The sequence below is a fragment of the Vipera ursinii genome (genome assembly GCF_947247035.1).
Source record: "Vipera ursinii genome assembly, chromosome: 15".
NCBI classification, from domain to species: domain Eukaryota; kingdom Metazoa; phylum Chordata; class Lepidosauria; order Squamata; family Viperidae; genus Vipera; species Vipera ursinii.
The window spans coordinates 5,380,960-5,406,838 of NC_139528.1; the positions used below are offsets into that span (position 1 = coordinate 5,380,960).

At 44.8% G+C, this 25,879-nt stretch overlaps 1 protein-coding gene across 1 annotated transcript in view; it reads left to right on the forward strand.

The window, feature by feature from the left end:
- SPTBN2 (spectrin beta, non-erythrocytic 2) overlaps window positions 1-25,879 on the forward strand; it is a 66,812-nt gene that overhangs the window by 6,423 nt on the left and 34,510 nt on the right. Inside the window, 11 exon segments of the mRNA XM_083374334.1 lie at window positions 3,228-3,379; window positions 13,535-13,708; window positions 14,488-14,579; window positions 16,141-16,221; window positions 16,837-16,952; window positions 17,985-18,097; window positions 19,366-19,553; window positions 20,439-20,556; window positions 21,359-21,517; window positions 22,762-23,064; window positions 24,984-25,137. Of these exon segments, the coding sequence (XP_083230460.1) occupies window positions 3,228-3,379; window positions 13,535-13,708; window positions 14,488-14,579; window positions 16,141-16,221; window positions 16,837-16,952; window positions 17,985-18,097; window positions 19,366-19,553; window positions 20,439-20,556; window positions 21,359-21,517; window positions 22,762-23,064; window positions 24,984-25,137 (1,650 nt within the window).

Consider the following 25,879-nt stretch of genomic DNA (forward strand, 5'->3'; position numbering starts at 1 on the left):
TAAATGGCTTGGCTTTAGGACTTTCAGCCAGTAGAAGTAACTAATCAAAGCAGTCTCTAAATTGCAGAGATAGTCCTGAGCTTGCAATAATTTGTTTAGTGGCCAGTTCGAAAGTTACAACGAGACTGAAAAAAAGCGATTTATGACCATTTTTCACATTTAACGACCGTTGCAGCCTCACTGTGGTCATGCGATCAAACTTCAGAGGCTTGGCAACTGACTCGCATTTGTGACCCCCTTTTGCAGCCTTCTGACAAGCAAAGTCGATGGGGGGAAACCAGAGTTTGTTCAATGACTTCCTGATTTGTTTAAGTGCCGTGATTCACTTAACAGCCATGGCAAAAAAAAAAAAGGTCATAAAAATCAACTGTGACTCACTTAACCGCCTTGCTTAAGAAGAGAAGTTCCGATTCCAGTTGTGGTTGTAAGTATTTTTGATCCGATGTGGGTGTAAGATACCTGATCTGATTTGGGCTTCACATCATAATTTAAATAGGATTGCAACTAAATTCCCTTTATCTTTTCTTCCTTTTCCTCCTTGATTTTATGAACAATTGTGAGCTAGAGGTTTTAACTGTAATCGAGTTCTTTTTTTTTAATAATAATAATACTGTCTCTTTATGTAAACATTAATTGATTGCCTGCTTTTAATTTAGGGCAAAAGGTAGCATGCATAATACAACACCTCTGGATTATACAACACCTGTCTGAAAACAGTTTTTTCTCTTGGATTACAGCGTTCTGTAATTATCAGTTAAGCTTTTCAAAGATGAAAACAGCAATTTAAAAAGCACAGCATAGAAACAGTAAAAAACATAAATGGCAGTCAGGAATGGCTTAGGAAGCTACCTTGCAGTATAAAAATCAAGAGATTAGCATGATTATGATTAATGCCACGATTAGAGAATGCAGCCATTTTAATTAAGAAAAAAAAATCTTTCAAACAACGGCTGCCTGGCTTTCCCTTCTCTTGTTACCTTAGAACAGGTGCTGGCTGCAAGTTAACTGTCTCCATGTCAAAGCACCTTTATTTTTAAAAGTTTCAAGTCCTTGAAATACATACAAATAAATGAAACCCCTTCTTTCCTATCCCAATTCAGCAGGGGCTGCCACTTAATGTGAGTTCCCTGATCTTTCCCATCTCTTCATCTTCGTCTTATTGTGCAGGTAGTCCTCAACTTCCAATAGTTTGTTTACTGACCATTTGAAGTTACGACGGCACCAGAAAAAAGCGACTTGACCGTTTTGCACACGACGGCTGCAGCATTCCCCCCCTCCCCTCCCCGGGGTCACCTGATCCACATTCAGATGCTTGGCAATTGACTTGATATTTATGATGGTGTCCCAGGGTCACGTGATCTCCTTTTGTGGCATTCTGACAAGCCAAATCAGTGGGGGAGCCAGGTTCACTTAACAGCTAGCTTAACCCTGCAGCCATTCACTTCAGAACTGTGGAAAGCCAGGTGGCCAAATGGGGGCAAAACTCACTTAACACATGTTTCACTTAGCAACAGAACTTTGGTGCTCAATTGAAGTCGTAAGTTGAGGACTACCTGTATTTCCTCGCTGCCCAATCTAAAGAAGAGAGCAGAGCATCCAGCGATTTCTTGTTACTCTTATCTCCGCTGGTACCCATGGAAGTGTGAACAAGCTGTGGCAGCGGGGAGGCAAAGCACTGGGGACAGGGGAACTTGGTAGAGAACAGGAATAATAACAGTCCATTTTATAGATAGAACATAGAATTATAGGGCTGGAAGGTACCTCAGAGGTCTTGTAGACCAACCCCCTTTTTAATGCAGGAGACATTATACCATCCCAATCAAATGGTTGACCAGTCTATTGGCAGGAATAGTAGTGGTTCTATATTATGATGTGTTTATATTAAACACATCGTAAATGTGCTGGTGATCAACACGTCGTAACCACAGTACCGGTATAGTCTCGATTTGCAACCACAGTTGGCAGTCCATTTCTAAGCAAGACTGTTGTTAAATGAGTTGCATCCGACTTTACAACCTTTTTTGCGAAAGTTCTTTTTGCCATTGTTGACACTGAGCAAATCCAGCTTCCCCCTTTGACTTGGCCGGTTGGAAATTGGTTGGGAAGGTCGGAAACGTCGATCACGTGATCCCAGGATGCTGCAACCTTCGTTAATATGGGCCTGTGGGGATGCTGCGATGGTGATAAATGTGAGGACCAGTCATAATTGCACAGGGTTAGTTTAATTTGTTTTAAATTGGTTTTTAACTTTTGTATTGCTGTTCTTTTAACTCCCTGTAAACCGCCCTGAGTCCTCAGGGAAAGGGCGGTATATAAATGCAATAAATAAATAAATAAATAAATAAATAAATAAATCGCGAAATGAAAGCTGATTGGCTGACTTTGGGCAAATCGCCAGGAGACAACGAATTCTAGTCCCGTCTTAGGCACGAAAACCAGTTGGGGGACTCTGGGCCAACGTCACACTCTCAGGCCAACCCACCTCACAGGGTTGTTGTTCTGGGGGAAAAGAGGAAGAGGAAGGTTATGTTTTGCCACCTTCAGTTACTTGTAAAGTAATGAAGGTGGGATAAAAATCAAATAAATTATATAATCATGGCTCTTCCTTTTGTTACACCTGCCGCATGTACAGAACGCACAATAAAGCGAGTGGTCTTTAGTGCTCTCTGTCCTTGGTTGTTTTCTTACAGATGTTTCATTACCCAAACATCTTAACAGATGTTGGATAATATCCCACATTACCCAAATACCCAACATAAGTAACACCGTCAGTGCCAGAAGGGAGTGGGGTTTGCGCCGATGATGTGACCTCTGCAAGAAAACAACCAAGCTCAAGAGACCACCAAGGACCTCCTCATTTCAACTCTAAGCTCCTTTGTCGGCCTGTGATAAAGCTGCAGGCTTTCGATTGCAGGTTGCAGCCTTCCACCTTGGCTTTTTCTGCATCCCCTGTGGATGTATCTGTGGCTCCATCTCAAAAGCTGCACGTGCGTTTTTTTAAAAAAAAACACGACAACCCTGTATGCTGGTGCTTCCTTTGTGGCCAATCTTTCCGTGATAATTAAAGCAGCTTTTAGCCACTGGCTTTTAGATCGAAAATAGGCCCTTGCTTGCCAGTCGCAGAAAAGTACGAAACGCTCGCCCTTCCTCGCCGACAGCTCCCGGGGAAGCATCCAATTGCGGTTTGTGAGTCCACGTTCGTCAAACCACTGGCTTTCTCTTTGCAGACGAACGAGAAGCGGTACAGAAGAAGACCTTCACCAAATGGGTCAACTCTCACCTGGCCCGGGTCACCTGCCGCATCAGTGATCTGTACAGCGACCTGCGAGACGGACGCATGTTGCTGCGCCTTCTGGAAGTGCTCTCGGGGGAGCAGCTGGTGAGTGTCGCGAGGGGCGGGGGGGTGGAGGAAACCGAAGCAGCCACCTCCCAAGACTGGGAAGAAAAAAAAGCCTGACAATTGTAACTAAAAAAGAAAAAAAATTAACATTTTTTCCCCGGTTTGGTGGAGGGAGGACATTTTTATGGATTTGGTGTCCAATCTGCTCATCCGTCTGTTGTCCAAGACATTTAAGAAGATCCCTGCGCTTGCTTGTTTTGCAGACATTTTGTTCCCCAAGCTAGGTAACATCAGTGCTAGTAAAGAGTGCAGTTTTCTGTCAGTTTATATTTGGATGCAGCGGCTCCCAACCTTTTGGGCACCAGGGGCCAGTTCCATGGAGAGAGGTTTTTCCACGGGCGGCGTTTCATGTGCTGCCTCCATCCCACGTATGGGGCTTCGCTTGTTTGCGCGGCCTGTTTTCCTGCATGCTCGTCGTTTCCACAGACCGGGAGTTAGGGACCCCTGTTTTAATGGCTTGTCCCAACAGCCATTGGTGGGGCTGGTCTTAGAGATGCTTTGGTTGGGCTGTTTACTGTTGTCTCTTTGGCAGTTTCTTGATTTGGGGGTATGGTTTGTAAATAATAATAATAGTAGTAGTAGTAGTAGTAGTAATAATAATAATAATAGTAGTAGTAGTAGTAGCAATAATAGTAGTAATAATAGTAGTAATAATAGTAGTAATAATTGGAACACAACACGCCAGATATCGCAGTTGTAGAGAACCGAAGTGTACAGATAATTGATATCGCTGTACCAGGAGATGCCAGAGTCGAAGAAAAAGAACTGGAAAAAATTATGAAATACCGCAACCTGGCCATCGAAACTGCGTGATTATGGATGAAACGCGTAACAGTGACACCCATTGTCATCGGGGCACTGGGAACCATGTCCAAAAACTTTGCAAAATACATCTAGAAATTGCAGCGTCCTGCAATAACTCCAGCAAAACTACAAAAAAACTGCGCTACTCGGAACATCTCACATTTTAAGGAGATACCTGGTTGATACCTAGGATGCTGGCAACAACCCGTGTCAACCATTAGTGCCAGTCAATTTGAGTGTTCAGTTGACTGAGTTTCATGTTTTATGAATAAAAGTTTTTTTATAATAATAATAATAAAGTTGGAAAGGACCTTGGAGGTCATCTAGTCCAACTCTCTGATCAGCCAGGAAACCCTATACCATTTCGGACAAATGGCTGTCCGGTCTCTTCTTAAAAACTTCCAGTGTTGGAGCATTCACAGCTTCTGGAGGCAGGTCGTTCCACTGGTGAATTGTTCTAACTTTCAGGAAATTTCTCCTTAGTTCTAGGTTGCTTCTCTCCTTGACTAGTTTCCATCCGTTGCTTCTTGTCCTGCCTTGGGGTGCTTTGGAGAATAAGTTGACCCCCTCCTCTTTGGGGCAGCCCCTGAGATATTGGAAGGCTGCTATCATGTCCCCCCTCATCCTTCTCTTCATTAAACTAGACCTACCCAATTCCAGGAGCCGTTCCTTGTATGTTTTAGTAAATCACCAAGCATGGAACCTGTTTGTTTCCATCTCCTCACTTTAAAATCCAGAAGCTCCTCTCGTTGACTTCCCCATTTAATCCAACCGTGTGACCTGTCCATCTCCTTCAGCCATCTGAAACCAGGTAGAGATGGACCTTGACTTAACAGCCATTCGTTTGGCAACCGTTTGAAATTAGAATTGCACTGGGGGAAAAAAAAATTAGATCCCCAGTCCTCGTGTTTGTGACCCTGCTGTCGTCTGCTCAAAATCCAGGCCCTTGGCAACGAGCGTGTATTTACAATGGTACCCACTTCCAGCGTCAACAGTGCCACGCTGCTTAGGAATTCTAGCAGGGGCAGTGCCAGCCTGCCCAGATCAGGCCGAGCTTCGAAAAGGCCGGGTGGTTTTTCTCATGGCTTGCCACGTCTCTCTTTCCTCGTCTCCAAGCCAGCCGCAGCCACCACCCACCTAGCTGGGAAAGCCGAACACCTGTTACCCAGAATCCCATGCTTTGGCTCTCTTTGCAGCCGGGAGGGTAACAGCCTGTTCTAGCCCAAACGAGGCAGAATTTCCAGTTTCCCTCTTGGCAGGCGGCGACCTACACCCTGCCTGGCAGCTTGGCAGGTGCTTCTGTCCTGGTGGCTGGATTTTATTTTTTTTTATTTTATTTTTTGGCTGGTGTGGCGGGGGAGGCGAGGAAATAGAAGATGCTGAAGCAGACTTGAACATGTTAGAAGCGCGTAGAAAATTACGCAGATTTCAAGAGGGACGTCTCCGACTGTCCCGAAGGTGCTTTTTCTCAGGAGGCCACTGGATTTTTCCTGGTGTTTTTTTTTAAAGACATTTCGTTTCTCATCCAAGAAGCTTCTTCAGCTCTAACTGGATGGTTGGGGAGTACCTCGACTTTTTTTCCAGTTGCATCCAGAAAAAGCACAACCATAATCTGGATGACTGAGAATTTCCATAGACGTCATCCCTGACTGTGTTGACTCCATGTCTAGTGAAAAAAAGGACTAAGGGTGACATGATAGTAGTCTTCCAATATTTGAGGGGTTGCCAGGAAAAAGAGGCGGGTCCATCTATTCTCCAAAGGTTCACGTAACCCTGGCAAAAAAAAAAAAAGGTTGTCAAATTAGGCACAACCCACTTAACAACTGCCTTGCTTAGCAACAGAAATTTTGATTGCGCTTGTAAGTCGAGAAGTTACCCGCGTTGGCGTTGTGACTTTGTTGTGCAGTGCTTTTATTTGGCTCATTTCCAACTAGAACTTTTGTTTTGTTTGTAGGGATTTAATATGTTTCTTCCCCCCCCCCCAGGTGAACTACCGTATATACTTGAGTATAAGCCGAATTTTTCAGCCCACTTTTTGGGCTGAAAAATTCCACTTCGGCTTATACTCCAGTCAACAAAAAAAACTTACCGAGGACTTGTGCGCGGCCGAGGCTTTGGTGCTTCCGGGATTGCGCGCACCTCTCCCAAGCAGCCGCCGTCCGGAGACCTGCCGAAGTTTGGGGAGGTTTGGGGAGGTGCGCGCGCACCTCCCCAAACCTCCCCAAACGTCGGCAGGTCTCGGGATCTCCGTGCCTTGCCTGCCTGCTTCTTTCCGCTGCGGAACGAAGCAGCCTGCCTGCTTCTTTCCGCTGCGGAACGAAGCAGCCGGCGGCGGCGGAGGCTTGCAGAACGGCGGATCGGCTTATACTCAAGTCACCAACTTTTTCCAGTTTTTGGGGGTGAAATTGGGGGTCTCGGCTTATACTCGAGTCGGCTTATACTCAAGTATATACGGTAGTTTGGTTAATTGGCTGGAGTTATGTACTTAAAATGGGCGGCCATATAAATATGCACATTTTTTAAAAAAAGAAAATCCATTTAAATTATTTGAGTTGCCTTGGAAAAACAACTGAAGGTGTTGAAAGAAGACAGGAAGTCATTAAAGGGAGAGATGGCAACACCCAGCACCCTTAAAACCAGCAATAGTTGGCCTTATTTGATTATAGATCTCTCCAAATGTGAACATCCCGTAGCCTGTATTAAGACACTTGAATTCTTCTCTCTCTTCCTCCTAAAGAAAACGCTCTCTAAAGCCATGTTTTAGTATATGTTTTAATTTTCTTAATTTTCAATCTGTTTCTATATTTATAATTGTTGGATACGTGTATACAGGTACTCCTCAACCTACCGCCATAATTGAGCCCAAAATGTCGGGTCGTGAGCTGAGACATTTGTTAAGTCAGTTTTGCCCCATTTTACGACTTTCCTTGCCACGGTTGTTAAGTGAACCACTGCAGTTTGTTAAGGTAGTCGCACGGCTGTTCAGCGAATCTGGCTTCCCCATGGACTTCGCTCGTCAGAAGGTTGCAAAAGGTGATCACGTGACCTTGAGACTCTGCAGCCGTCACGAATATGAGTCAGTCGTCAAGCAGCCGAATTTTTGATCACGTGACCCATGGGGGAATGCTGCAGTGGTTGTAGAACAATGGCCGTGAGCCACTTTTTGCAGTGCTGTTGTAACTTGGAAGAGTCACTAAATTTTATTTATTTATTTATTTTAATTCCATTTATATCCCGCCCTTCTCCGAAGACTCAGGGCGGCTTACAAGCTTAGCAGTAAATGAAGTGTTGTAAGTCGAGGATTACCTGTACAAAGTGCATATAAATTCCCAGGCGCTACGCAAAATTAAGGAAGGCTTTAACCCAAGGGCCAAGTAGTAGGTGCGAAGCAAGCAGTAGGTGCAAAGAGAAGGAGAAATCTTTGGGGTGAGAACATCTGAAGAATTTTGGTGAATCAGAGCCGTGGTCCAAGTGGAATCCTGTTTCAACCGGTTTCACCACGACTTTTAGAAAAACTCAAAAAGAGCCCCGGAGACCTGAGTTTGTTCTCACTTGCTGCTTTCCTGTTTCTGACCTGTTCTAAACGTCTAATATACCTGCATGAAGAACAATGGCTGACCTCTGTGAATGTGTGGGAGCTTTTTAAAAGACTTCTGAGCTAGACTGGGAAATGGAAAAAAACCAGCATGCCGTAGCAAATCCCTTCGGCCTCATGGTCAGGAGGACTAAACGGGTGTGCCTTTGAAATGAGACAAGGGCCAAGCTTAAAGAAAACTTTTATCTTAAACCAGTGGCCATTCTACCAGATCTGGTGACTTTGAACTCCCAGCTACCTATAAAAAAAACAATTCCTCTCTTTTTGACCGTCCTGAATTGCTGACTGATGAAATAAGCTAGTTTTGCTCTAGTGGTTTGACCAGGCTAGAAAACAGGAGAGTTCTACGTCGCGCCTTAGGCATGAAAGCCGCTGGGTGACTTTGGGCCAATCGCAAGGAGACGGGAAGTTCTAGTTCCCCCCCCCCCCTTAGCCGTGAAAGTTGGCTGGGTGACTTTGGGCCAGTCACACTCTCTTAACTCAACCCATATCACAGGGTTTTTGTTGTGGGGAAAATAGGAGGAAGGTATGTTGCATTCACCGCCTTGAGTTATTTCTAAAAATAATAAAAAGAGGGGATACAAATAAATAAAAAAAGAAAAAAGTCATTTACCTGTTGGATGACTACGAATTCTAATCCCCCGAGGGCTTGGAATTTCTGCGCCAACTTGTCTTGAATCAGTGTAGAATTGGATAACTCTAATCTCGGGAACAGATGATGTTAAGAGGTTGAACCTGTGACTGTAATGCTTGAGGTTGATGGCGTGGCTGGAGGTTTTCAAGAAAAGATTGGACAGCCGTTTGTCCAGGATAGTATGCCAACTCTTGCCTTGGGCAGGGAATTGGACTAGAAGACCTCCAAGGTCCCTTTCTAGCCATAGGATTCTATGGTTGGAAGAGCTACATGCCAACATCAAGTGAGGCCATTTCTGCTCCCCTCCCAGATATCGTCATTTTAACCATTGTCTATCCACTGCAGGATGAAGGCCTCTTCCGCATATTTCCCACCAGTACGGTCCTTTTGCCAGTTGGGCCCGCAACCCTTCCTGATGTCATTGCTCCATCTTATTTTAGGTCTCTTTTCGTGGACGCTTTTGATCAAAGTTCTCCTGCTTGAGCAGGGGGCTGGACTAGAAGACCTTCAGGGTCCCTTCCAGCTCTATTCTATTCTAAAAGTGGGATCCATTTTACGACTGCCTTGGCCCACTTGCCATTAGTTGTTCTCGTTATGTGACCAGCCCATTTCCATTTCAATCCTTTTACTCTCTTGGTGATATTGTATAGTTTTGCCTGTTCTCAAATCCATGTGCAGGTCTTTCTGTCTCAGATATAGAAATTCCATTTACAAACACACAGAAACATATATGTACACCCACCCACCCTTACCACATGTACAGTATATTGACGATCTGTTTATTATTTTAAACATATGCCGCACACCTCTTACCCACGTATACATTGGTGAACTGTCTGTTGGTCATCCATCATGTATCTATCTATCTATCTATCTATCTATCCATCCATCCATCCATCCATCCATCCATCCATCCATCCATCCATCTATCTATCTATCTATCTATCTATCTATCTATCTATCCACCCATCTCTCTCTCTCTCTCTCTCCCTCTCTCTCTCCCTCCACCTATCTATCTATCTATCTATCTATCTATCTATCTATCTATCTATCTATCTATCATCTATCTTTGACTTGTATGCTGCCCATCTTGCCTAGAGGCGACTCTGGGCAACTTACAATGCATCAAGAGGAGGGTGAAAACTTAATGGCTGCATTCATAAAATACAGCAATGCTTACTTTTAACCGTGGCTGGGTTTTTTGTGTGTGTCAGCATGACTTCATATGTTACATCAACCCAATCCATCTGAATATTTTGTATTCCGGCAGAAAGTGAAACTCAGTAAAATAGATCGATCCCATAACTGTCCTAATTAAGCCTTGCAATTTATTATCCTACATTCAAGATTGGTCATGTTGGGTGAGCTCAGCCACTAAGTGGTGGCATCTGAAAGTCTCCGGGCCCTGTAGTGGAAGCCCCCTCCCTCCCCCACTTCCTTCCCCTCCCCATTCCTGTGAAGAATAGGGATGGATGGAGACTTGGCACTGTTGCTTCGAAACAGAGGTAGTCCTTGACTTATCGCTAGAGTTGGCAACAGAATCAGAAAGTGTGGCCTTTAAATGAGTCGCCACGTGACTGGAACTGATTTCACAACCGTTTTTGCCACGGTCGCTAAGTGAATCACACAGTCATTAAGCGAATGCAAATTGCTATTGGGTGACCCCCAAGATGGTGCAATGGTCCTAACTTCAAAGATGGATCATCGGTCGCTTTTCCTGAGGCCGTAGTAACTTCAAACTGTGGTTAAATGAGCAATTGTAAGTGGAGGAGTGCCTGCAATTTCATTCCCATCTTGGAGAGCCCCAGACAGGTAAATAGGTTTGTAAGCAGGAGAAGTGATTTTGAAAAAAGACCCCAGGAAGCCGAATTTCACCAGCGGGCTGGAGCTTTCTGCTGTCATAGTTTGAGGCATAAGCTTGGAGTCATTCAACCCTCCAAGGTGTCAAGTTGTGGTTCAGTTTTTGGCTTAGCTGGTTGGGCAAACACAGTCTCATGCTTATTCTGTAAACAAGGTAAAGGTAAAGGTTCCCCCGCACATGCGTGCTAGTCGTTTCCGACTCTAGGGCCCGGTGCTCATCTCCGTTTCAAAGCCGAAGAGCCAGCGCTTGTCCGAGGACATCTCCGTGGTCATGTTATGCCCACATTTTGATCGCGTGACTGTGGGGATGCTGCAACGGCTGTTAGGGCGAGGGCCAGTTTTGCAAAGTCACTTTTTCCAGTGCTGTTGTAACTTTGAATAGTTGCTAAATGAATGGGCTGTAAGACGAGGACTACCTGCAACAGTTTTTTTTCCCCACCTGGCAATTGGTGACTGGCAGTGCATTTCCAAAGGCCGGGACAACCCAACGGTGTCCTTTTCGTGGTCCTGCTTGTAGCTACCCAACTAGAAGCATCAGAATGCAGGCTAGGAAGTCCACAAAGCTGACAGTTAAGGAGAGGATAAGGATTGGTGACTACTCTCTTTCCTATTGACCTCCCAGAGGAGGAAATTCGCTAGTTCCTTCCCTTCCCGTTGTTTTCACGCAAACCGAGATGTCGCAAGCCCCTTTGTGGAACGTGGTGCAATTTCTTTGGTCTGAGCCCACATCTCTCTTCTCAATTCCCCCATACCTGCTTGGGGCCTGCCAACTTTCCATCCACTTCCTTCTCCATTCTTTTCCGCTGCGGTTTGCCAAGCAGGGAAGGAATTCCTGGACTGGGAGGGGCTGTCTCATCCACCCCTCCCTCTGTTTTTTTTGGTTGTTTTTTTTTAAAAAAAAACCCTCAATGACAAGCAGACCAAATTCTTCCGACAGCTCGGTCTGGGCTAGAGGTGGGAAGGCGGTTAAACCGGCTTCCTGGCTGGTGCAACCTGGTTGGCAAGACCGGATTGCAAAGGCTGGGTTGGAAGTAGGGGATGGGTCAAACGGGAGAGCCAGTTTGGACTCAGGTTTTTACTTCCTCAAGCGTAAGGAAGGAAGAAACAAATTCAAGGAAAGGCAAAGATCCGTGGGGCTGGTCTCATTGTGAACAAAATCGGGGCTTGCTAAACCGTAGAATCCTAGGGCTGGAAGGGGTCTTGGAGGTCTTCTAGTCCACCCCCACCCATCCCCGCCCAAGGCAGGAGTTCTTATTGCATCCCAGACCAATGGCTGTCCAATTTGTTCTTGAAGACCTCCATAGTCCTCCCCTCTACAGGTAGTCCTCGACTTACGGCCACAATTGAGCCCCAAAATTTCTGTTATAAGCGCAAGAAAGTCATTAAGTGAGTTTTTGTAAGTCAAGGACTATCTGTATTTAACAGCAGGAAACAAATGAAAGGCATAGAGACGGGATGTCTAGAAAAGCCGCCTTTGGAATTTAAACCGATCCAGGCGACTGCTTTGCTTGCGTTGTTTGCACAACACGCCAACCCCTCCTTGACCCAGTTAAGCTTGTCTCGTGAGCGGCCCTAGTCTTCATCTATATGCAAAATGCAGCCTCGCGCCTCTTTTGTGAATGAGTGGCTGGCTGTAGCTGGAGATTCTCACTGTATTTACTGATTTATAATTTTATGATAGGCCACTCCACTTAGAGCTGGCGCTGGGCAGCTTCCATTCCTGACTTCAGCAGTACGATTACAGCAATAAGGAAGGATGCTGTATAATTAATTAGCTTCCAACTTTATTATTATTATTGTTGTTGTTGTTGTTGTTGTTTAAGAAGCCGTGTACGTAGAATCCTTCGTTCAGCTTCTGAAGTGAAGTGGTGTGGCAACTTTAGCTTTTCAGGAGCTGCAAGATATTTTTTTTCTCCCCATTCAATTGTATCTGATGCTCGGAAACTGCCTGGAGAAGTTTTCTTGGCCAGGTTTTTCAGAAGTGGCTTGCCATTGCCTCCTTTCTAGGACTGAGACAAGGTGACTGGCCCAAGGTCACGCAGCTGATTAGAACTCTCTGTCTCCTAATTTCTATCTAGCCTGATTGCGCAAACCACTACGGCTCCCTTGCTGAGCCATAAACTGATCCAACAGTTTAGATTTTACCAGAGTAATAATAGCTCACATTAGTGTCTTCTGCAAAGGTATATGGTTAGAATGCAGCATTGCAGGCTAACTCTGCCCACTGCCTAGAATTTGGTCCTGACTGGCTCAAGGTTGACTCAGCCTTCCATCCTTCCGAGGTGGGTAAAACGAGGACCCAGATTGTTGGGGGCAATAGGCTGACTCTGTGAAACCGCTTAGAGAGGGGCTGTAAAGCACTGTGAAGTGATACGTAAGTCTAAGTGCTATTGCTGTTGTTAGATGTCGATTGGTCTTGTTAAAGCACATTGTGGGAACACAGTAGCCTTCGTTTGCTGGAACAGACCAGCATGGCTATAAAGGTAAAGGTAAAGGTTCCCCCGCATGTGCGTGCTAGTCGTTTCCAACTCTAGGGGCCGGTGCTCATCTCCGTTTCAAAGCCGAAGAGCCAGCACTTGTCCAAGGATGTCTCTGTGGTCATGTGGCCGGCATGACTAGACGCCAAAGGCGCACGGAACGCTGTTACCTTCCCACCGGAGTGGTCCCTATTTTTCTACTTGCATATTTACGTGCTTTTGAACTGCTAGGTTGGCAGAAGCTGGGACGAGATGCTGAAAGACTCACATCAGGTCTACATCTTTATTATGGTCATAAAAGGTAAAGGTAAAGGTTCCCCCGAACATGTGTGCTAGTCGTTTCCGACTCTAGGGGCTGGTGCTCATCTCCGTTTCAAAGCCGAAGAGCCAGCGCTTGTCCGAGGATGTCTCCATGGTCATGTGGCCGGCATGACTAGACGCCAAAGGCGCACGGAACGCTGTTACCTTCCCTAGGAGTGGTCCCTATTTTTCTACTTGCATTTTTTTACGTGCTTTCGAACTGCTAGGTTGGCAGAAGCTGGGATGAGTAACAGGCGCTCACTCTGTTAATAGCATGGCTATACGCCCGCTGGTTAGGGAATTCTGGGAGTTGAGGTCCACCCATCTTAAACCTTGCTGAGGTTGAGAAACCTTTAACTTTGGAAAAGGCTTTTCCAGGTGTGTAAACAGGCTTAGTGAAATGCAGAACGCTTTCGACCTGTCCTTAGGGGAAATTATAGCCTGCTTTTTTCCCTTCTCCTCAGCCCAAGCCAACCAAGGGCCGAATGCGGATACACTGCCTGGAGAATGTGGACAAAGCCCTCCAGTTTTTAAAGGAACAGCGAGTCCACCTGGAAAACATGGGCTCCCACGATATTGTGGATGGCAACCACCGACTCACACTGGGCCTCATCTGGACGATTATCCTCCGTTTCCAGGTAAGTTCCAGAATGTTCCCCCCCACCCCACCCCCTACCCTTCATTCTTTTGCCTCCGAGGGATACAGCACCGCTGAGGACATTCCGCAGGAAGAATGGGAGCCAAAAGATTGAAATGGAGGCTCTTGCTGTAACTTTCCTATCAAAATCAAGTTTCTAGTTCTCATGATGGAAGAATAATTAAATGATTCAGGGTGTGTCTAGCCTGTGGGGTAAATGATTAAGGGGGGAAGTCATTCTGAAATATCTGAAGGATGGTCACACACCCCAGGGAGTGGATTTATTTTCTGTTTTTCCAGAGGGCAGGAACAAAACCAGCGTGTTAAAAACTACAAGGAGGAAGTTTCAAGCTGCAAGGAAGAAGTGTCAATTGTCAGCTTATGGGAGACTGTCACCTAGCACGTAGTTAGACTAGATGACCTCTAAGGTCCCTCCCGCAGTGTTGAGGGACAGAAGAACCTTTTTTAAGCAGTTCCCTATTAAGGGGGGAGGTTTACCATTGTTGCCCTCCTTTTATAATAAACGATGCAAAATAGCACACAAACAGCATCAGTGCTGTCAATTTTTTTTTCTTCTAGATTTGCGCTCGTTAAGCGAGATCGGGATGTCTTTCTTCCTTTTTGCCTGGCGTGGTGTTTTCCTGGATGTTTTTTTTCTGGTTTTCATCGTTCTTACTTTAAAAGAAAAGCAAAAAAAAAAAAAAAAAGATAACACGCACTCACACGGACCGTGAGTGATTCTGATCAACCGAGGTTCTCTTTCGATCTTTTTTCTTGCAGATCCAAGATATCAGCGTGGAGACGGAGGATAACAAGGAGAAAAAGTCAGCAAAAGATGCCCTCCTGCTTTGGTGTCAGATGAAAACAGCTGGGTAAGAGGATAAACAGGGTGACGCTTGTAGGGGATTCTCTCCTTCCTGGCTAACCCTTAACTGGGACTCTCCTATCTTGCTTTCCATCAAGAATTAGTGATGTAGGAAACCAGGGAAGAAGGGATCTAAGCTTCCGGAAAAGGAGAGGTGTGCCAGAAGCTCTGGGAAATATTTCTAAGCATTTTTTTTCTGAATTTGCTTAAGGCACCTTAGTGTTGGAACTATTTTTTTTTTAAAAAAAAGAGATGGTAAATGAGCTATCTTCCTTAATCTGTGCGGGACTTACATTCCCAGAGTTCTTAGCAACGGCCAGGCGAGTTGAAAGCATTCTGAAAATTCAAGAATCCGGAAATCCCACCTCAAGTAAGACTACTACAAGGACACTGCAAAACCGGTGTTGTTAAAACTACAAGGAAGAAGTTTCAAGCTGCCAGGCAGGAGTATCAGGTTGCAAAATACAACTTAAGCTGTGAGCGTGGTGCCTCACGTGGTGCCTCAGAACGCTGGGCTGACGATTGGCAGGCTAGCGTTCGAGACCTGGTTGCTGCTGCAGGACAGGGTGAGCTCCTGTCACTCACTCACTCCAGCTCCTGCTGACCTGGCAGTTCGAAAGCAGGTGACCGTGAGTAGATAGATGAGAAGCACTTTGGTGGGCACCTTCACGGGAATGTGAAAGGAGCTCCCAACAGGGCATCCCCTGGGCAACAGTGGGAAACCACCACCAAAGCACTTTGGTGCTTCCGACACATAAACAACAACAACAACAACAACAACAACAATAAAATAATATAATAATAATAATAATAATAATAATAATAATAATAATAATAATAATAATAAGAAGAAGAAGAAGAAGAAGAAGAAGAAGAAGAAGAAGAAGAAGAAGAAGAAGAAGTAGTAGTAGTTGGAAGGGACCTTGGAGGTCATCTAGTCCAACCCCCTGCTCAGGCAGGAAACCCTATACCCTTTCAGGCAAATGGCTGTCCAGTCTCTTCTTAAAAACTTCCAGTGTTGCAGCATTCACCACTTAAGTATGAGTAACTTAAGGTTAGGTTTTCTGGTTTACATTCGTTATGTTGTGCCTCCAACCTTTGGAATGACTGTAAATCTGCATTTATATTGCAGATGATCTCTATGGGTACATATGAGTGTGCAGTGTATATGTCTGTCTCTCTGTCTGTCTATCCACGTTTCACTGGTCATCAGACCTTGCTGGTTTTCCAGTCAAAACGGTAAAGTCGTTGGGTGATTTTGCAAGACCTTAATGTGTGTGTGTGTGTGTGTGTGTGTGTGTGTGTTTTAATTTTTTTTTAACTTTTTATGTACATTTTAAAAAGAAAAATATTTACTTTGTATTTGATTCTAACCTCTGGGGATCTGGGAATCATATTTGCTACAATGTCTACTGGTTTATGTGATGCTCCTCAGAATTTTTGATGAATGAAATGGTCCCTGGAAGGAAAAAAAATTAGGGAGCTCTGCCTTCGTGGAGAGATTAATGTCTCTGGCAGGAATAAAGCAAAATGAGTAAAGGAAGGTCATCTCTTCTGCTCTCTTACAGGTACCCAAATGTGAATGTCCACAACTTTACCACAAGCTGGCGAGATGGCCTGGCTTTCAACGCAATTGTCCACAAACACAGGTCATTTGTAACAATATACTTATACATATAATATACGCATATGTGTATTTTATTTATTTGTGTCCCACCTTTGTTATTTTTACAAATAATGCAAGGCGACGATCAAAACTCTCTCCTCCTATTTTTCCCACCACAACTCTGTGCGGTGGGTTGGGCTGAGAGAGGAGGACTGGCGTAAAGTCACCCACCTGGCTTTCATGCCTAATGCAGGACTAGAACTCAACGTCTCCTGGCGATTGGCCCAAAGAGACCCAGCCGGCTTTCATGCCTAAGGTGGGACTAGAACTCACCGTCTCCTGGCGATTGGGCCAAAGACACCCGGCCGGCTTTCATGCCTAAGGCGGGACTAGAACTCACCGTCTCCTGGCGATTGGCCCAAAGACACCCAGCTGGCTTTCATGCCTAAGGCGGGACTAGAACTCACCATCTCCTGGCGATTGGCTCAGAGCCAGCTGGGTGATGGAACTTGAACTCATGGTCCCCCACTTTCTAGCCTGGTGCCTCAAACTTTTTGAGGCAAGGCCAAACTTTTTGAATTTGTGGTTCTCACCTAGAAGGTCACTCCTTCCATATATATCTGCATACATGTGTTTTCATCTCGTGTGTCCTCAACAGGCCAGACCTGATAGACATCGATACCTTGAAGAAATGTAACGCACATTACAATCTCCAGAATGCCTTCAATGTGGCTGAAAAGGAGCTGGGCCTTACCAAACTCTTGGATCCTGAAGGTGGGTCCAGCTAGTTTGTTTTTCCTTGAGTCTTTTGTTCGGATTGGATCTCTACTGCTTCTGGGCAGTGGTTGGATCCTATTCTAGAGCAAATAGCTTCCAGCCTTAAGATGCAGCTAGCTGTTCTGATACAGGCAGTACAGGAAGAAAGCAAATCATATTAAAAATGAATATACGTGCACCAAAAAAGGAGAACCGGGATAGTTGCTTCCTTCCATATCTATCTGGCCTTTGAGATCCATCTGCCTCAGCTAGCTGGGTCAACAGCTTGGGATGATAGGACTTCTGGTCAAAGATCTTTGAAAAGGTACAAACTCCGTATCTGTAGGTTCTAGGTTCTAGATTTCTCCATCTGGCCAGTTTGGAAAGACGTTTGATTTCAATTCCCAGAATTTCCTGACCAGTTTGGTTGGCTGAGGAATTCTGGGAATTGAAGATCGCACATCTCCAAGTTATCAAGATTGAGGAACACTGTTCAAGACTTGTTTTGATTGGCCCGTGAGGGATCAGTGGAGAATATTAGGCCAATTCTGCCAGCTAAGTAGAGAATTTGCACTGCATCGACTTAGCTAGCTTTGCAGAGGAAGCAGATCCAGCTGGGTGGAGAAACCAGCCAATACAAAGTCATTTTGCTCAGCATCACCATTTGAAAAATGCTCACCTTCCCTCACATCTCCTTCTGGGAGGGTTGATCCAACAACACGCACCAAAGTCTGGTCCTGCCCAACTGGGCAAAAGTGAGGATGGAAACATAGACCTTCTGTCTCTTGAGCAGCTGCCGCCCCAGGTTTAGACAACTCTAGGAAATTTGGCGATTTTTTTTTCCATGCAGATAAGTAGAAAGTCTAGCAACTAATAATAATAAATAAGTTTCATAATAAAATAAAAAATAAACTAGGTTTAGCAACTAGGAGGCAAGCCTTTAAAGTTGCTTCTGCCTTCTGCGTGGCGCTTGAGTGGGAACCGAAAGGGTGAAGTGTTAAATCTTTTGTTTCTCTCTTGCCACCTCTTTTCTCCTCGGCTTCCCACCAGACGTGAATGTCGATCAACCTGATGAGAAATCCATCATCACTTATGTGGCCACCTACTACCACTACTTCTCCAAGATGAAGGCCTTGGCTGTGGAAGGGAAGCGGATTGGAAAGGTACCAAGCAGGAGGGCTGAGCAAGTGAACGTGTGCGCGCCACGTTGAGGGGTGGGGGAACAGGAGATCCAGGGCAAATGAGAGCTGGAAGAGGGACGTCATTTGGTGGGCTTCTGGTGGGTTAAGCCACCAACTGTTTTTAATTTTTTAATTATGTTTTTTAATTTTTAACTCTTAACTTTTAATTTATTTTAATTTTAATTTATTGTACAGAGGCCTTTAATTTTAATTTTTTATCTTAACTTCTGTATTTATTATATGTTACTGTTGTTAGCCGCCCTGAGTCCTTCGGGAGATAGGGCGGCATATAAGTCCCAATAATAAATAAATAAATAAATAAATAAATAAATAAATAAATAAATAAATAAATAAATAAATAAACTAACTAACTAACTAACTAACTAACTAACTAACTAACTAACTAACTAACTAACTAACTGTGGGTCTTTAAAGCCTAGGTCAGTGGTGGTGAACCTATGGCGCATGTGCCACCGGCGGCACACAGAGCCGTCTCTGAGGGCATGTGGGCTGTCGCCCCAGTCCTAGGCCTTCAGCTGTGTTTTATAAAAACCTTTTTGCTTTAGGCCTCCGCTACCATGTGCAAAAAAAAAAAGGTTCAATCAATTTCAACTTCTCACAGGAAAAAAAGATCTCGCAAAGTTGGAATTGATTGATTGAAGTTTTTAGTCCCACCCAGTCTGCCGTTACCACCACAGCCACGCCTACCCAATGGGCCACGCCCACCCGGCACCCGACGATTCATAAGCGGGTTTTGGGTTGTAGTTTGGGCACTCGGTCTCTAAAAGGTTCGCCATCACTGGCCTAGGTGTATAAGTAGTACTTGCAACCAAAGTCACAATGCCACTGAAGAAAGTGACTGATCCTCACGCTTAACAACCATTGCAGCATCCCCCTGCTTGGCAATCTGCACAGATCGATGAAGATTGCGGCATGCCAGGATCATGCCATCACCCTTGGTGACCTTCCCCACGAGCAAAGCCAGTGGGGGAAGCTGCCTTTGCTCAATTGTCTGCCCGGTTCACTTAGTGACTGCAGTGATTCGCTAAACAACCATGGGGAAAAGAAAAGAAAAAGTCGTACGATCAGGTGTGACTCTCTTTAATAACCACTACGCTTAGCCATGGAAATTCTGGTCCCAATTCTTGTAAGTCGAGGACTATCTGTACATCTTCCAAAGAAGGTCTTCTCAAGGTCTTCCCAAAGCAACTGGATAACTCGGGGTTTGTTTGTTTTTTGTGGGGGGGCAGGTACTGGACCACGCCATTGAAGCCGACAAGCTCATAGAGAAGTACGAGACTCTGGCGTCGGATCTTCTGCAGTGGATTGAGCAGACCATCTTGACCTTGAATGACCGGAAGCTGGCTAACTGCCTGAGTGGAGTGCAGAATCAGCTGCAGGCTTTTAATACCTATCGCACTGTGGAGAAGCCACCTAAGTAAGTGTCAACAGGTTTGTCGGCAGTCCCAGAAATATGGTGATCTTCCTAAAAATCCCCATAGTGTCTCACGCCAGGAAATAATAATAATAATAATAATAATAATAATAATAATAATAATAATAATAATATAATAATAATAATAATAATAATAATAATAATAATAATAATAATAATAATAATAATAATAATAATAATAATAAGAAGAAGAAGAAGAAGTAGTAGTAGTAGTTGGAAGTAGTAGTAGTAGTTGGAAGGGACCTTGGAGGTCATCTAGTACAACCCCCTGCTCAGGCAAAAAACCCTATACCATTTCAGACAAATGGCTGTCCAGTCTCTTCTTAAAAACTTCCAGTGTTGGAGCATTCACCGCTTCTGGAGGCAGGTTGTTCCACTGGTTAATTGTTCTAACTGTCAGGAAGTTTCTCCTTAGTTCCAGGTTGCTTCTCTCCTTGACTAGTTTCCATCCGTTGCTTCTTGTCCTGCCTTCAGGTGCTTTGGAGAATAGCTTGACTCCCTCTTCTTTGGGGCAGCCCCTGAGATATTGGAACACTGCCATCATGTCACCCCTCACCCTTCTCTTCGTTAAACTACACATACCCAATTCCAGCAACCGTTCCCTATATGTTTTAGCCTCCAGTCCCCTAATCATCTTGGTTGCTCTTCTCTGTACTCTTTCTAGAGTCTCAACATCTTTTTTACATCGTGGTGACCAAAACTGGATGCAGTATTCCAGGTGTGGCCTTACCAAGGCATTGTAAAGTGGTATTAATGGAGAGGCCCTGTGTTAAGCAGCTGCCTGCATTTAGAAACGTGCATGTTTACACCTTAGCTGTTTTTTTTTAGTTAACAATTATTAACTAAAATATTTTATTTCACGCTTAGATTCACAGAGAAGGGGAATCTCGAAGTCCTGCTCTTCACCATCCAGAGTAAAATGAGAGCCAACAATCAGAAAGTTTACACACCGCGGGAAGGAAGGCTGATTTCCGACATCAACAAGGTGAGATAGTCCATTTGCAAAGGGGCACATGCCGTCAACTGCCTGCAGGGGTGGGAGGGCTGTGTTTCTCACTCAGCCAATCGGATCCCGGCTACATTTTGCACTTTGCGCTATCAGGCGTGATGTTGTTTTGTTTGGTTAGGTTAGTGAACCCGGCCCTGGGAGGTTGTAAACCATCTTTTATGACTTAATAAAAAGTGTGATCCTCTCTGTTATCCATCCTGCCTTTTATTGCCTCTTCTATACAGGAAAAGGCCAGTCTTTAGAAAAATCCCAATATATATATATAGAATGAAGGTTACTGCTAAGCTTGTAAGCCGCCCTGAGTCTTCGGAGAAGGGCGGGATATAAATGGAATTAAAATAAATAAAATAAAATAAATATATCCTGATGTATCCCTTTGCGTCTTTTCAGAAACCGCCACCCTGATTTTCATTTGGAAGACTAGAGCAGCCCGTTAAACAAATAAAACAAAGCAAATAATACTAATAGGGGAAAAGTTCCCAGAATACATTAAAAATCAAGAGCCAGTGCTTCTGGATTCCAGTGGAAGCTATCAGCTAATCGTGATTAATGATTACTAGACTAATCCACGCTCTGAAATCTGGGTTATGGTTAAGGCCAAGACAGGAGGCTGTAATTTTAACTTGGTTTTGAAAAATAGGGCTTCTGAACATGTCAAATGTACTTTGTCCCTGAGATGCCATAATGAAATCCTGCAGCTTCGAAACCTTCCTTTTTCTTCACCCATTCAGGTTTCCAATATATCAATTATTTTCTCTCTCCACCAAACTGTCTGCAGGGCTGGGAGCGTCTGGAAAAGGCAGAGCACGAGCGGGAACTGGCTTTGCGCAATGAATTGATTCGACAAGAGAAACTGGAACAGCTGACAGCTCGCTTTGATCGCAAAGCAGCCATGCGTGAAACCTGGCTGAGTGAAAACCAGCGCCTCGTCTCCCAGGTCGGTCCTGGGGAAATGGAAAGATCTACCTGGCCCAATGGCAGGTGAAAAGCCTCACCTGGATATTCCCTGAGGTTTCACAAGACTCTGAATTCCACTTTGCATCGAAGCAGGGGTGGGGGTTCGATGCCAAGTGGATGGACTTCACCTGTCCTTGTTGCCAGCATTTAACAAGAGCAAGACAGCTGGGAACATCTTAATGCCAAGACTTCATTTCTAGTGCCGGGTGTCTCCTTCCCTTGTTTTACGTAAGGATGCTGGGAAGTGGGAAATATCACAAGAGGTCACCCGTTCTTTTAAATTAAAAAACGTGGATTTTTCTTCAATTTGAGAAAGCCCCCGGAAGCTGTTCTCAAATGTCATCAGTCCGCTGGTGTCTACCGAAGTTTAGCTGCTTATCTTCCTGATCTTACTCAGAAGTGAAATTGCATCGTGTATCTTAAATGTTTCTGTGTAGAGAACAGAGAGGGTTGCCGTCCTGTTCTTTATCCCCAGGCAGCAAAATCCCTTGGGTGAGCCTTGGGGTTGTTTGACATTTGATGGCCAGAAAGACAAAGCAGCTCCACAAAGCACAATAGCCTTGTTTGTGGGCCTGGGGGTGTCACTTTAATGAAATGTTCCCTCTCCTTCATAGAAGCCCACCAAACGCTTTACGCTTCCCAGCTCTTATTCATCCCTCACGTAGCCTCCTGCTTATTGATCTCCTTGCTATCCCACATCCGATTATTGATCTAGTTGGATATGGGACAGACAGGGAGACAGTTCTGGTCGTTAAGCTGCTGGCTTGGAAACTAGGCGACTGTGAGTTCTAGTTCTGTTTTAGGAATGAAAGCCAGCTGAGTGATTTGGGCCAATAACCAAGAATTCTAGTCCCGCTTTAGGCATGAAAGCGGCTGTCTGACTTTGGGCCAATCACCAGGAGGTGGTGCGTTCTAGTCCTACCTTAGCACAAAAACCAGCTGGGTGACTTTGGGCCAATTACTAGGAGATGATGAGTTCTAGTCCCACCTTAAGACATGAAAGCTTGGCTGCATGACACTGGGCCTATCGCTCCTACTCAGCCCAATGCACCTCACAGGGGTGTGAGGAAAATAGGAGGAGAAAGGTATCAGAAATATTTGCTGCCATGAGTTATTTCTAAAAAATAACAAAAGGCAGGATATAAATAAATAAATAAATACCTTCCCTGAAGGATGATAACCCATTCTCTGCCTCTCTCCCCCAAACCCTCCAACCCCCTGCAGGATAACTTTGGCTCAGATATTTCAGCAGTGGAGGCTGCCGTGCGCAAACATGAAGCCATCGAGACAGACATTGTGGCTTACAACGAGCGTGTGACGGCTGTGAATGCCGTGGCCGATGAGTTGGAGGCAGAGGGCTACCACGACATCAAGCGGGTGCTGGCCCGCAAGAATAACGTGGTGCGGCTCTGGGACTACCTCCGGGAACTGGTGGCTGCGCGGCGCGAACGCCTCCTGCTCCATTTTGAGCTGCAGAAGATGCTCCAGGACTTGACCTACCTCATGGATTGGTTGGAAGAAATGAAGGTAAGCAGGCCAGGAGATCGACGGATGACGCTTGAAGGATGGAGGAGGAGGAGGAGAAGGTGGTCTAGGAACGGTCCTTAAGGAACCGTATCAATCATTTTAACTTGGGATTACCAAAATACACCAAAAGAAACAGGAATCTGTTTGCTCCAATTTCATCCAGTTCAGGGGTTTGCCGACATAGATAGTCCTCAACTTAAATTGAGCCCAAAATTTCTGTGGTTAAGCAAGACTTTAATAATAATAATAATAATAATAATAATAATAATAATAATAATAATAATAATAATAATAATAATAATAGTAAGTTGGAAGGGACCTTGGAGGTCATCTAGTCCAACCCCCTGCTAAGGCAGGAAACCCTATACCATTTCAGACAAATGGCTGTCCAGTCTCTTCTTAAAAACTTATTTTTAAGTGGATGGATAGAAACTATTCAAGGAGAGACGCAACCTAGAACTAAGGAGAAATTTCCTGACAGTTAGGACAATTAATCAGCGGAACAGCCTGCCTCCAGAAGTTGTGAATGCTCCAACACTGGAAGTTTTTAAGAACGGGTTGGACAACCATTTGTCTGAAATAGGAGGTCCCCAAGAGTTTGGGCATCAGGAACCGGTTCCGTGAAGAAAGTTTTTTCGCAGACTGGAGAATGTGTGGTTTTGTGTGCTGCCTGCATCCCGTGGATGGGGCTTTGCTTGTTTGCTGGCATGCTGCGGCCTATACCGGTTCACGGACCGGGAATTGGGGACCCCTGGACTAGAAGATTTCCAAAGTCCCATCCAATTCTGTTGTTGTTGTTGTTGTTGTTATTGAGTTTTATGACTTTTCTCAACACAGTTGTTAAGCCTTAGTAACACGATTGTAAAGTGAATCTGGCTTTTCTATTGACTTTGCTTGTCAGAAGGTCACAAAATGACCGCAGGACACTGCAACCATCATAAATATGAGCCAGTGGCTGAATTTTGATCGTGTGACTGTGGGGTTCTGCAACAGTCATAAATGTGAAAAATGGCAATAAGTCCCTTTTTCCCCCCAGTGCTGTTGTAACTTTGAAAGGTCACTAAATGAAAAGTTGTAAGTCGAGGACTTCCTATAGATAGCTGTGATACCATCAGACTGTCAAATCTCAGCTTTCCCCAAGATCTGGCATTTTCTGTTCTGGGAGAATGGCAGTCTCTTGAGATTTTTGCATTGCATTCCGAAATCTGGGACAAACGCACTACAAGAAAAGCCAAGCCTTGCAAAATTGAGAGCAGGTTTTAAATGTAAACGATTTAATTACCTTGTTAATTTAAAAGAAAATGGTAATTTGGAAGTTAGGCAGACGAATTGGGAGTGGATGAAAAAACTGACCAGGAGACAATATTCAGGATCCAATCTGGTTCAGTCACCGGGAACGTGTCTCTCTAGCCTAAACTTCCCTCTAGCTAGAGAGAGGATCCCTGAAGTTGGACTCTAGGAGGAATCCGAAAACTCGGAAGACAAAGCCTCTGGTCCCGCTGACTGACCCAGATTGGATCCTGCAACGTTATCCCGGGACACGTATATTCGCCTTCATTCGTGAGACAATATTCCGGAAGTCCTTCGCTTACAACCATGCGTTTTAGCGGCTGTTTGAAGTTAACCGCTTAAATGGTGGCAAAAATAAGGTTGTAAAAGTGGACTCAGCTCACTTAAACGACCTCCGTCACTAGCAGTGGAAATTCTGGTCCCAACTGATCCTAAGTCGAGAACTACCTGTATGCAACCGCACTCATGGCTGGGGGGGGGGTGTCTTTCCCATTTCCAGAAGTATAAATGGGAAAACCAAGTCTACAAGAGACACGTGTTTGGCATCTGCCCTGAAAATACGTACACCGACAGGTCATAAAAATAAAAAGAGATGTTCTCTCGTCAATTGATATTTTTTTTCCTCGTAGGGTCGCCTCCAATCTCAGGACTTTGGGAAACATTTGCACGGTGTGGAGGACCTCCTTCAGATCCACGCTCTGGTGGAAGCTGACATTGCTGTCCAAGCCGAACGGGTAAAAGCCATCAGTGCTGCGGCTCAACGTTTTGCCACTCCCGGAGAAGGTGCTAACCCTTAATCAAACAATATTAAAGTTAAGATATATTAAAGTTAATTGCAAGCCAGCCTTTGCCGTTCACTGCCAACAAATACATTAGGACAGGGGTGTCCAACCTTGACAACGTTAAGACTTGTGGACTTCAAGTCCAAGAATCCCCCAGCCAGCATGGCTGGCTGGGGAATTCTGAGATTTGAAGTCCACAGATCTTAACGTTACCAAGGTTGGATTTCCCTGCATTAGGACTTCCAGATAAATCAGTTGCAATCCCAGCTAGATTGCCTCCTTGCTCTGTATCTCTCAACTCCTAGGCTGAGTTCATAGAATCTCTTACCTTTTGTTTGTAAAGCATCCAGAGTCATTCAGGTGAGATGAGCGGTGCAAATAAAAAAATGGATGAATTAATCTGTAAAATGCAGATTGTCCTTGACTTACAACCATTCGTTTAGCGACGGTCCAAAGACAGAGCGGCACCGGAGAAAAGTGAGTTACGACCAGTCTTCTCGCTTACGACTGTCACAGCGCCCCATGTTCACGTGATCACAATTCAATTGCTTGGCAACCACCATTTATCCATGGACGTTGCAGCATCCCAGGGTCACGTGACTACCATTTGCAACCTTCCCAGCCAGCATCCAATAACCAAGGTCAATTGGAGAGGCCGAATTCGCTCAAGCACCGCCTGGTTCATTTAATAGCCGCAGTGACTCACGTAATAACTCGGAGAGAAAAAGGTTGCCAAATCAGGC